The following is a 14120-nucleotide window of genomic DNA, read 5'->3' on the forward strand; positions in this document are numbered from 1 at the left end:
ATAGACATTTGAGTCCATTTTGATTGACCCTGTGATAACTGTCTACATAACCTGTGTTATGCCTGACTCCCCCTATTTTCTTGCCACTTGTATGATTCATGCATATGGTATGGCACTCACTATTAAATGCTTGGTTTTGCTTGACAGCAGGAGTGATAATCTTATCTGCACAAACATCTATGTTACATGCACTGATAATCCTATGAGTTTTAGATTGCTGGGGACAGAAATGTTCTGTATCAATTAATTCTCTGTCCCCGCTGTTCAGTTTAAAAATTTGTGAATTTAATGCCAAGTAACTCAGTCTCTTTCTTGGATGGGTGCAAACCATCTCTTTTGTACAGTTTTTCATTGGACCAGCTGCAGGCATCATGACTAATAAAACCAAAGCCTTCCCTTTTACACCACTCCTTTAGCCACACATTAAACTCTGCTACTTGCTGGCCCTTCCCTTTTTGTTCCTTATATACTGGTAAAACCCCTGAAAAGATAAGCCTACAACCTACACTACTAAGTTCATACCCCAAGATCTGGAAATCATTCTTCACAAAAAGTACATCTTTTTGGGACAGATCATTTGTGCCAAGATGTATAATAGCATGAACGTCACAGTCCTTACTTGCATTCCTGACTATCTTAAGAATATGCCTCTTATCTCTGCTGGCAGTAGCACCTGGCAGACACCGGATGTTTGCTTGTATTACTGATATCATTGCAGGATCTAAGCTGTTCCAAATAAAATTGTCTTTTGCAAATGATGAATTTGTCAGTGTTGATGGTGTTCAAATGGTGCTTCGGTTGTTTTGAAATTCCACTCAAAGTTTCTGTTACTATTGGTACTACTTTTGCTTTCTTTTGCCACAGTCATTCAATTTCTATTTGTTGGTCTTTGTTATTTGTTAAGACCATAATTACTACCTTTCTATGATGTTATCCAGATCCAAAATATCCCTGTAATTAATTTTAGAACATTTCAATCAGTTTAGAAAATTAAAACCATAATAATGGAATCAACAATTATTAAGATTTGAATCATGGATTCAATTGCTTTCCTTATAACACATGATGGGTGTGAAAATTGGACTTTGAAGACATATGTCAGAAACATTATTGATAATTTTGATCTTGAATAGCTAAGAAAACAAATAGATCATAGAACACATCGATCCAGAGTTGTCAAAGTACAAATGATCAATATCTTTTTGCATCTATTTTATTTTATTCAAAACAAGGTCAAAATGCAAAACTTTAAAAAAAATCCAGAAAAGTATTTTAAAGGGGGGGGGGAGAAAAACCCAAACCAGCAAGAAAAAAAAAGGTACGTCAAAAAACCCCAATACATATTATCCTTCCTAATTTAATACTTTAATATAATTATTATATCATTGATTCAAAACACTCCCCTCAAAAAAACCTGATTATTGACCTGTCTTGTATATATTATATTAGTGAATAATAATACTAGAATAATAATAAATACTAGAATTTTGCTGATTTTATCTGTGGTGCCTTTGATGTAAAAGACAAGGGCGATGCCGTTGTCCTGTTCTATGTCTTGGTTTTTGTGGGGAGTCTCCCTTTGGATTAGGTTGGTAATTGTTTTTCTTTGGAATCCATTGGAGATTAATATGTTTGTGAGAATGTGTAATTCAATTTTCAGGTGGTCTTTGTCAGCGTTTGGTTCTGGAGATGAGGGTCTTGGCTACAGAGTTGATCTGTGCAGGGTGGTGATAGGATTGTGGATTTATGTAGCAGTTGATGTTTTGTTTTTGTTTTTGTTTTGTTAGATGGTGTGTCCTAGGGAGCCATTGAGGTTTTTGTAGATTAGGACATCCAGAAAGGGAAGTTGGTTGTTTGCTTCTATTTCCATAGTGAATTGTATTTTGGGGTGTAGGCTGTTGAGATGTGTGAGGAAGTTGTCCAGTTTTTCCTTCCCGTGTGGCCAAATCACAAAAGTGTCATCAACATATGTAAGCCAGAGTTTGGGTTTGTGTTCAGATTTATCTAAAGTGTTAGTTTCAAAATGTTCAATGTATAAGTTTGCGATGACGGGTGAGAGGGGTGATCCCATGGGTGCTCCTTCTATCAGTTTGTATCTTTGTCCATTATGGATGAGGTATGTGTTGGTTAGGAAGTGGTTGGTCAGGTCCAGGATGTGTTTAGGGGGGTTGTGCTTGTTCTGGATAGCTGTCAAGGCTTTTTTTATAGGCACTTGGGTGAAGAGGGATATGACATCAAAGCTCACGAGTAGGTCACTGAGTTGTAGGTTTTGTTTCTTTATTGTTTCTATGAAGTGGAGTGAGTTTTGTACATGTGAGGTGATGGATTCTACGTAGGGTTGGAGTTGTTTGGTGAGGAATTTGGCAAGATTCTGTAGAGGTGAACCTATGGAGCTGACTATGGGTCACTTCAACAAGAGAATAATTATGGAAACCATCAAAATAGAGAAACACCCCCACAGCATGAATAAACGTGACGATACCTCCCATCTACCAGATATCTGGAAACCAGCCCTAGTCAACAAACGAGCCCCACCCACCACCCAGGCCATTACAACACAAAACAACAATGGACACACAGCCAGCACCAATCATCACCAATCTACTGATCTTGATACAGCCCCACATCCAATCAATCCACTTACTGAAACAACACCAGCACTCCACACACACACACCAAGATTTATAGAAAGACGGCAGCTCTGATCACACTTTTAAGATGAAAACACTAGCCTGAGGATGGCAAATGAGACCTTGCCGAAACGTTACCAAGATAGAGATCGAGATCGAGATCGAGATATAGATATATTTGTTTTTGTAGATTTTCACGGGTGTAGGTATGCTGGTTTTGTTGTATTCAGGTCTTTTCCTGGGTAAGATTGAGATTGTCTTGGCAATGTTTCGGCAAGGTCTCACTCGTCATCCTCAGGCTGGTGTTTTCGACTTAAAGTATATATATCTCCAAGTATTTATAATGAGAGGCTGCATCAAGACAACTAATCAGGCTGAACTATAAATTGCAATTAAGAGAAATAAACTCTTTGTTTCCATGTAATGGTTGTCAGATCAAATGATGATGATGATGATGATGATGGAGGAAGAGGAGGAGGAATAATAATCATGCAAGCAATTTGAGCATGCATTATATTCAGTAATTAGTGGCAACTTTTCTTTCAGTTAGTGGTGTTAGCATTTCAGTGGATAAATCACTGATCACTGGCTTCACAGTAGCCTACAGAAGAGATGTACAGAGAGCAGCACAGAATGGTCCTGTTTCATACACAATATAAGAGCAAGTTGGTGACAGCAAGCTCTAGGATGCGAAAAGGGCATGGCAATCGCAGATGTGTGGATGAACTCTGAGAAACAACATCCAAGGCTTAACAATTTGATAGTCACCATGTGTTCTTTTTTACTCTGTTTAAGTGGAATATGATCTACTTTGACCTTTTCTCTTGTAATTTCAGCTGTCATTTTTAATAGCATTGAGTTAAAAAAAAAACCTTAATGTTCCCAGCTCCTGCTACCTAGCAGGTAATTTCTTCCCTATTTTAAAAAGAACTACTTAGATTATTTTTCCCATTTCACAATACCCACATTAAAGTTGTAATTCACATCAATGGCAGAGCAATGACCTATCAGACTAAATATAATGATTGGAAAGAATTCTAGTCTCCTCCAGATTTCTGACTTTTGCAACTAGCACAGTGAAACTCATTCAAATACACCTGATGTGAAGTTTCCAAAAAATGACCTAATTAATTTACGAGCCTCGAGACAAAGTTCAAAAGAAATCCAGTCATTTATTAGTATCAACATTTTGGCATGTTCTTCTGTGGAGCCGAAACTGATTTCCACTTAATTGCATTTGAACTATATCCCCTCCCTTCTGTCTGTGTCATAAATTACATCCACCAATAAGGTGCTGCGGCAGGCTATGAACATAAGCATTTCACGTACCAGCTGTATGGAATTCTTCTCCCTCCCTTTCAAAATTATTTAATAACTAACTTTATTTAAGTTGTCCTATATTCTAAATTTGTTTTTTTATATATAAAAGAGAAAGTTGGACAAATGAAATTGTTCCAACATATTTCAAAGAAACTGATTATAATAAATATTTAATGCTTTTTGATTTAAAAATATTTTACATTTTTAACTTCAGTTCACTGTAAGGAAAGAGACTGTGTTATAGCCTGTTTAAAGAGACTAGGATCTTTTCAATTGAGGAGTATCTGGGGCCTTACCAACCCTTCTGGGGCTTCAGCTGATAAATTAACTCTCATGTTCAAAAGTATTAGAGATTCATTAGACTGAAATATATACACTTGGATTGCCATCATGACTATATTTGAATTGCTTTTTGTACCAAGTACAAAAAGATTAATTCATTTAGAGAAACAATGTTGAAAAATTAGGAAAACCTATCACTTTATAAACAGACCTTCAGTATATTTTTAGAACGAGTCTAAACAAAGTTTTTAAACAGCCAACAATATCCTACGCTTGATTCACATGCTAATTTTCCCCACATATGTTGTACTCTTCTCCTCCCAGTAATTCCATTTGTTATTCAGAGTGCTTTATCTGCCAAGGTCATGAGCAAATTTGAGAGGGAGAGGAAATGAACAAAATCATTAAGGGCTTTCCACCTGTTTTTTCCCCTCCTATAATTATATCATCATTATATTATCTTCAATTTAGTGTGATGAATTTAAATTCCCAGGAGATACCTAAGAAGAGGAAGCCTCCTTTATTTCTTCTTTCCAGTGTATCTTCCTTGTGAATGAAACTTTTCCTTTTTTCTCTCCCCCCCCCCCCCCCGCTTTTCCATTGATAGCTTTCCCCGTTGCCTTACATATATCCTTCATTGGACTTTGTTGAAGAAACCCATTTTTAAGATATAAGAGTAAAGACACTTTTGATTTAGTCTTTAGGAACCTGCAAAACTTTTTTCCACTTATTTATTGTAAATCACTGAGAATAGATGGAAGATTTTGTGCTACAGAGATGTAATAAGTAAATACATATGTGCAGCCTTAAGGGCAATTTTGGTAATGCCTTCTTATTCCCTCAGATTCTTCACATTTAGTAGTTTTTCAGGACCCAAGTGTTATTCATGGCTATTACCTTTTTATAGTGACCTAGGCTATTAGCTTCCTAATATTCCCAAAAAGTAATGCATATATATTTGGAAAGGGTTTAAAACATACTAATTTCAGTTAGGGAAGAAACTAACTAGAGCCTGGGCAATTGGACTCATGGAACATGCTCTACATTGGGCTACTCTTGAAGAACACTTGGAAGTACCATAGTTAATAGCATTGGTTATTCAGCAGATGTAACACCATATTCTGCATGCTGTATTGGTTTCTATATCCTTTAAAGTGCAATTAAAGATATTGATAGTTACTTCTGAAGTTTTTATTTGGTTTATTATGGGACCATTTCTCCAAATTGTTTTTAACCATCTTACTTGTCTGGAAGGTGGGGCATGCTGCAGACGTATTGGCTAGTGGAGCTGAGGACAAGGACCTTTTCTGCCACAGCTTCTGCCCTGGAGAACATTATTCTAGCTGAGATTAGGTTAGCCTGAGCCATCTGGTCTTTTACAAGGCCAGATAGAGTCCTAGAGAGCCCATCTGTTGGCCTTGTTGATAGTTATTTTATGATGGTCAGCTGCTGTGTCTTTTATTTCACATCCACCAATTTACTGGTTTGTTTAATATTTTGATATTTTAATTGGTAATTATATATTAACAGTTTGAAGCCAAAATAGCCCAAGGTAGACTATTTCTTGTTTAGCAATATCTGACAAAAGCATTTCATATTACAACAGTGATGAAGAACCATCTGATTTTAATTATCATAGTCCTTAACCAAGATGTGAGGTAATTTTTAAAAACTTAAAATAGATGCTATCAAAGAATGCAGTGAAGATTCTGACCCTCAGTCCTTGCCCGGAGATGTTTAATAATAACCAATGTTCCCGAATATCTTGAAAAATATGCTTAAATAACATATGTCACTATATATATATTCATGCATTCTTATGCATTGCAGGACAATCAGCATTTCTAACCACCTTGACCAGCTGCTTAAATAAGTATGAGAAGTACCTTTTTAGGGCAAAGGTCTAGAAGCAAATAATTTAGATTTGGCTATGGCCAAACTTTAAATTTCAAAAGGTCCTTTTATTATTATTTCCCCTATTGCAGAATTAAGACCAGTATAATATTTCATCTCTTTCCTCACCCTGTTTTTTTCTGCTTATTTCAATCAAATGGCACTTTCTGTGATTTTGTTGAATAAGAATCTCTCTGTATATTAGAGTTTGAATGAAGCAAGTTTACTCATGCAACTTGGAAAAGACAAGAAAACAAAAATAGTGTGTTTGCATAATTGATTGAAACATTCCAGAATCGGTACTGGTAAACTGTCCCCGAAGATCTGCAAAAATATCATGTTATTCATTTTGAGCAAAGTAATAATATCTATTATCCATAGATTATGTGTTGCTATTAATTTTTTTAATGAAAATTGACGGTACTGCTTTCTGCCATTCAGAGACAAGCAAACACATAGAAACTTTTGTGAAGTCAAACTAAAGACACAATAACACCGAATCTCAAAACATCTAGAAACGCCAACCCTAACATGTATGTGACAGCATCTGGCTCACCCTCAAATATAAGATTCCTACCCATCATCATTATCCTGTTATATAACATTTTGTGCAACAGTTGCATTATTCATTTTCATTAGAATTTATTAAATATTTGAAAAACTCTCCAAATTTAAGAAACGATTCAGTACAAGTAATCTTAAATTTACAAGAGTTCATTTAATGAGCCTTCAAACTTAAAACGGCGCTTAAAAAGTGACTTACAACCATTTTCCACACTTAGGACCATTGCCATAACCCCATGGTCAAAATTCAGATACTTGGAAATTGGCTCATCTTGATGATGGTTGCCTAGGGTTATGTGATCACCTTTTGTAACCTTCTAACAGCAAAATCAATAGAGAAACCATGTTACTAACTTAACAATTGCAATGATTCAGTTAACAACTGTGCCAAGAAAATCCATAAAATGGAGCAATACACATTTAATAAATGTTTCACTTACAACATAAATTTTGCGCTCAATTGTCGTCATAAGTTGAGACTACCTGTATTGTCACAAAATAACATGAGATTATGAATAAGATTTGTTCCTAAATCTGTATTTAAGCCAAATTTGTAGGTAAGTCAGATGTTTGTAGGTAAGTTTGTAGGTAATTTGTAGGTAAGTCACCAGTTAGTCAAATGTTTGTCTTAATGTATACTGGTATATAAAGTGTCATATGGCATTCTTCTTCTGCAGGCCAATAAACAACTGAAGCTGCACATTATTATCATGAATATCATAAAAGAGAAAGTGTGTGGGTGTGGCTGTGTGTTCATTACTATGAATCATTATATATAATTCAAATTTTTAATATAATAGACTGAACGGCACTCTATTCATAAGTACAAATTGTCTATAAATTGTTTTTAACCCAATTTTTAACCCAGGGATTGCTTCTAAACCCAACAAGAATAATTAAAAAAAAAAAAGAAACCTCACATAATTAAACCAATATTTGGGAATAGATCCCAAGGCATTTTCTTACTTAACTCTGAATTCAGAAAACATTTTTCTAGGTTAAGGTGGAACACTTTCTAGATAGACCAATTTAAACACGTGCTCTACATTTAGTGTTTACATGATTTTAAAGCAAGTATGTCAGTACTTTGGTCTAAAAATATCGTCCTTTGAATATGTATAGATTATCATTTGGGGTTTGGTTAAAACCCATTAGCAGCACTGTAATTTGAGCTATGAAACATGAGAAAACTCATATTATACATTACCCTAATTTGTCACAAAGTATGTATAGTTTTCAGAATATTCTTTGACTTTATGTTTGACTTTAATTCAAGCTATTAAATTAAATGATTTATTTCAATGAAAAATTGTTGCTTTTTCTTAAAAATGTTTCAGTCTCATCTGAAGCTTGATACTCACCTGAAGCCACAAGGAGATTCCTTCTGCATCCTCTTCAAAGGGTTGTCCAATTCTTTCTCACTCTGAAGAACTATCTGGGAAAAAATCTATCCGTCAGTCTTATATAGTAAAAGAGAGAAATCCTTAATTATTTTTCTCATTATGATGCATTTTTTTTAATTGAAAATTTTCAAAAGGTTTTACAAATGTTTACCTCCCTCCCCCACCTTCCCCACCCGAGCCCATCTCCCCCCCCCAACCTCCCCCCCCGACTTCCCAGGGCAAATACAGGGTATAAATCTTTAACAATCATATTCTAAAATAAACTAAAAGTAACTTGGCTTCCTCTTTCATTTGTGCTTTAACTCCTCTTTTGTTAAGCTAACTATAAACAAATTAAATCATTCCTTGCTTTTTCAATCATAAGCTATCTGGAATTTTTTAGTCCCGTATTTATTTTGAATAGTCAATCCATCTTGTCCACTCCAGTTTATATTTCTCATCTGAATGATCCTTAAGATATGCTGATATTTTAGCCATCTCTGCTAAATTTGTTACTTTTAATGTCCATTCTTGAATAGTAGGCAAATCTTCCTTCTTCCAGTATTGCGGCACCAACAGTCTCGCTGCCGTTGTTAGGTTCAAAATCACATTAGTCTCTATAACAGTACAATCAGTAATTATACCTAACAAGAATAACTGAGGGGTAAACTTTATCCTCTTTTTAAAAATATTTTGCATAATCCACCATATTTTAATCCAAAATGCTTTAACTTTTTTGCAAGTCCACCATATATGGTAATATGTAGCACCAGTACAATCACATCTCCAGCATATAGGTTGTAAATTCGGATACATGCAAGCCAATTTTTTAGGATCTAAGTGCCATCTATAAAACATCTTGTAAAAGTTCTCTCTTAGATTTTGGACTTGTGTAAATTTTACATTTCTTACCCATATCTTTTCCCAAGTATCCAACATTATTGGTTCTTCAAAAATTTGTGCCCATTTTATCATACAATCTTTAACTAATTCTGTTTCAGAATCATTTCTATCCATTTCTATTGTATAACCTTTTTATGTCCATTTGACTTTGATCCCTGATTTGTTTTAGTAGATTGTCCTCATTTTGCATGATACCAATTTTCTGATCTTTTTTCCATCTGGCCTGCAACTGTCCATACTGAAACCATGTTTGGATTACCTTCTCCTCTTTTAATACATTCAAGGGTTTTAACTGAAACATACCTCTTTCTATAGTAAGAAGCTGTCTATATGTAGTTACATCATGTTTTTGTACTATACTTACATTCTCTGTTGCATGTCTGGGAATTGCCCAGATAGGTATCTTATCATTTAATTTTTATTGATATTTTTTCCAGACACGCAGTAAAGCATTCCTTAATATATGACTTTTGAATGTCTTATCCACCTTCTTGTTGTATGATGCATTTTGTATACATTGGATTATATAGTACAATCATTACATGTATGAGGACCAGATTATTTATTATAGTATAGTAATTTAATGAAAGTCAGAAATCTTATTTTTCCATGGAGAAAAAACAAACAATGTCCCAGTGCTGCTTCTGTTGTTATTTATTGGCAGATATATTTTTTACTAAAAATATTGGAAAATATATTCCCCTTGCATACCTGTGTGTAGTTGTCTGCTTTACCATCTTTGTGGATTGTGTAAATTTGGCCTCAGCATCTATTTTTCATGGCAACTGTTAACTAGAAGTAAACCATTTAGGTCTGATGGTTGACATGAAGCCAACAACTATGTACACTCTGACTTTAATAATAAGTACAATTCTATCTGATTCTACTATGCATCTTCCAGACTTTCTGAACTATTATACATAGCATTCTCAGCAAGCATGGAGTTTTATAGTTGTAGGACACCAGGTTCATTCATTCATTAAATTTATATAGCTGTCCATTTCATACTTGTGCTTCAAGAGGTGCACAAAATTAAAAAACAATCAAAATAATTAAAAACAAACCCATTAAAATAGTTAAAAGTTTAAGCTGTAATAAAACAAAAACATAGTTGTGATTCTGAGCTTATACCCAGAAACAGCTATTTATGGGCTACATTTTTTCAGTCCAATGACAGAACCAGGTTTTAAGGACCTTCCAAAAAGCCCACAGGGTTGGAGTAATCATCTTGGGAGGGGGAAATGATGACACAGTAGGGGCTAAGAGCAGTTTTTTTCACTCCTAACTAACACAGTTCGGGAGGAAGTAAGAGAACCAGCACAATTCAGTGCAAACAACTACAACCCTTGAAGTGTGTCCAGAAGAATACCACAATTGATGGTTTTGAAAGCCACTGAATAATCAAGTAAGCAAAGATAGATCTCTTTGTCCCTTTCCAAAAAGAGGTCATCCAGAAGGATGACCAATGCCATCTCCATCGCATACCCTGGTCTGAAACTCATCTGAAAGGGATCAAGATAATCCATTTTATCCAAAATCCTCCAAAGCTGTTGCACAACCATTTTCTCAACAACTTTCGCTCAAAAAGGAAGATTGAATACTATATAAATGTTGTTTAGTATGTTGAGATGGCTTCTTGACTCATCTCTTCAGCATATTTACATTGCACTGAGCATCCTACTACAAATAGTCTTCAGCTAGCAATCAAAATTGGAATGTTGGTCAGTGACATAGTTACAATACAATGTGATCATGCCAACTGATGATGTCAGTTCCAGTTGCAGTTGTTAAGTGAATCATGCAGTTGTCAAGCATGACATAACACAACTGCAACTTACAATTTATTGCCAGCTTCACAATGATTTTTGTTTTTTGGAGCAGTGAAGGTTGCAATGGTCAATCCTGTGATGATGGGACACTGTGACCATGCTGGTTGTCAAGCACCCAATTCCCAATTATTGTGACTGTGGAGCAGGGGTGAGTTCCTGCCAGTTTTAACCTCTTCTATAAAAGAGGTTCCAGAAATCTACAGTGCCGTTTAGAACTGGTTCCAACTCCCTCCCCCCGCCCGTCTGCATATCATCAAGATGAAGAGCAAGAGGAGGAATTCTGGGAGTTGAAGTCCATAAGTCTTAAAGCTGTCAAGTTTGAAGACCCCTGGGGTTTTTTTCCTAAAGGGTTAGGGGTGCAAGGGTCTTGTAACTTGACAGCCTTAAGACTTGCGTGCTTCAAATGCCAGAGTTTCTGAGCCAATATTTTGGTTGCTAAGAGCGTTGTTAAGTATAATTAAAAAGATCTATGAATGTGCAGAAATGGACAGAATGATGGGTTGGCTGAGGGACAAAGGAGAAACGGAACATTACCTTAGCTGGAACTTATGGTATATGTGGGCGACAAGGAGAACAGCAGGGACTTAAAACGGGGAAAGTTAAAAGTGAACATGGGTATTGTAATAGATCCCTGAATTTTGTAATGAGAAGATGTGGCTTAGAGACCTAACAATGAGGAAGGAAAAAAAAAGTTGGGCTGTGAATGACTGTCACCGCGGGGGGGAGGGGGGGTTGTATGTTTAAAATTGTATTTGTATTTGTATGTTTTACTCTTTAAAAAATGTATAACTAATAAAGATTTTTTTTTAAAAAAAAGTAAGTTTCACCACATTTTATAAGTTGGTCACGCCCACCCAGTCACATGGCTGGCAAACCACTCCCACCCAGTCGCATGGCTGGCAAGCTACTCCTACCCACTCACATGGCCAGCAAGCCACTCCCACAAAGCAGGCCACACCTACAGAAGAGGTTCTAAAACTTTTTGAAACTCATCACTGCTGTGGAGACACTGCAACAGGAGATTTGAGGACTAGTCATAAGTCTCCTTCTTCGGTATCATAATAACTCCAACTTGTTGCTGAATGAATGATTGCTAAGCTAGGACTATCTGTGCTTATTTATTAGCAACAACATCCATAATTGCCAGAGTCTGAATTTGGGTATTTCTATATTATAAGTCAAGGACACCATGGCTCAGTGGCTAAGACACTGAGCTTGTCGATCAAGTTCAGTGGTTCGAATCCCTAGTGCCGCATAATGTGGTGAGCTCCTGTTACTTGTCCCAGCTTCTTCCAACCTAGCAATTTGAAAGCATGTAAAAAATGCAAGTAGAAAAATAGGGACCACCTTTGGTGGGAAGGTAACAGTGTTCTGTGTGCCTTTGGCATTTAGTCATGCCAGCCACACGACCACGGAGACCTCTTTGGACAGCACTGGCTCTTTGGCTTTGAAACGGAGAGGAGCACTGCCCCCTAGAGTCAGGAACAACTAGCACATATGAGCGAGGGAACCTTTACCTTTTTATATTATAGCTCATTAAGCTAAATTTCAACCCCCACCCCACACATGCCAGAATCAATGTGTCAAACAATATAACTCATTTATTTCATGCAAAATAATTAATTTTGCCTATGACATGAATGAAAATTCTGATGCTCATACAATCTTTTTCCCCTTGACTCATTATCCTGAGTCCTTGGAACAGAGCTAACCATCAAGTACATTTGTTCTTAATTAAATCCATTGTTGTTTCTGTTTCTTCATATTCCATCTGCTAGGCCATCTGCCACTCAGTGACCTTGGATTTTGTTTCTCATTTCTTTTACAGGTCCACACATTTCGGGGTCCACACTGGTGCGAATACTGTGCCAATTTCATGTGGGGACTCATTGCTCAGGGTGTAAGATGTTCAGGTAATTATGAATACTATGTTATCCAGATCGTGCTTTATTTAAAAAAATAGAAATATAAATATCTTTGAAATTACCATAACGAGTGTTGAGAGCCAACCTATAAAAGCTAATTTGATCTCATGGTTAAGGCATCAGGCTAGAAACTAGGAGATTGTAAGTTCTATTCCCACCATAGTCATGAAAGCCAGCAGGTTGACTTTGAGACAGTTACTCTCTCTCATTCAAGTCAGAATTACTGCCAGTTTACTTTGCACGTGCGCTGTTCGCTTCGCTCATGCGTACTCGCAATGCATTGTGCATGTGCAATTGTCTGTAAATTGTTCTGCACATGCACAGAATATTATAAAATTACAAAAAAAACTTGTCGGCAACGGCATGGGTGACCGGGTAACCAGTTTGGGGACATGGCCAGCCTGCCATCCCTACCGGTTTGGCAACCCAGTCCCATTTGCCACTACCAGTTTGTCCAAACCAGTGCAAACCGGTAGCAACCCACCTCTGATCCAAGTCCAATTCAATGCAAATCCAACTTGAATAAGGTAAGAATGATAGCTACATCAAAACAGATATATCCATTTCACGCAGTCAGCTACCCAACTAGATTTCTTCCTCTATCTCTCTTGTTTTCTCTTCTTTTTATAGAAGATTTTTAATGATAAAGAAAGCAACATTGTTTCTTATGGGATTTTAAGTTAAACCATATCAGAAATTTGCTTAAAATATATTTGGATTATTTATCCTGAGATTTCCAAAGTACAATAAAAGTAAAACTGTTTTTTTGGCTTCTAAGTGCTGGCATACTGTTTGAGATATTTCCACATTGGTATTGAAATACCTACAGATATCCAGAATCAACCAATAGTAGTTTTTCTCATGTCTTATGAAATGTTGGGATTCAATTTTTTTTACTACTTGTTCTGTGAATGTGGCTTGGTGGTGTGGAATGGCATGGCTTAGTGGGCATGGCAGGGAAGGATACTGAAACGTCCATTCCGACACCACTCCAGAGGAAGGTTACTGCAAAAACCCCATTTCCTCTCAATCAGCTGGGATATGGGAGGCAGAGAGTAGATGGGGATGGGGCAAGTCAGAAGTGGTATTTACCAGTTCTCTGAACTATTCAAAATTTCCATTACCATTTCTCCAGAACTGGTCAGAACCTGCTGAATACTACCTTTGGTCTTATGTAAAAAGAATTAAAAGATAAAGCTTTATATGCCATGTAGCTAAATGAGAACATCTACTGAACATTATATATTAATTAAATCTTAATAGGTCAGGTCCAGTTCCAAAGGTAAAACATTTCTTCTCCCAAAGATAAAACTCTCTAAATCAGAACTAGCAATCTTATGGATATGTGTTTATAACCATAGATTTGACCACACTTGGCATAAGGTGGTTGTT

General features: G+C 36.3%; 1 protein-coding gene across 1 annotated transcript in view; it reads left to right on the forward strand.

Annotated features, from left to right (window-relative positions):
* The window catches only part of CHN2 (chimerin 2), a 98199-nt gene that overhangs the window by 64513 nt on the left and 19566 nt on the right, over positions 1–14120 (forward strand). Inside the window, exon 6 of the mRNA XM_032237338.1 lies at positions 12632–12716. Coding sequence (XP_032093229.1) covers positions 12632–12716 — 85 coding nt within the window. The remainder of the gene's footprint in view (positions 1–12631; positions 12717–14120) is intronic.

The sequence above is a fragment of the Thamnophis elegans genome, chromosome Z, assembly GCF_009769535.1.
Source record: "Thamnophis elegans isolate rThaEle1 chromosome Z, rThaEle1.pri, whole genome shotgun sequence".
NCBI classification, from domain to species: domain Eukaryota; kingdom Metazoa; phylum Chordata; class Lepidosauria; order Squamata; family Colubridae; genus Thamnophis; species Thamnophis elegans.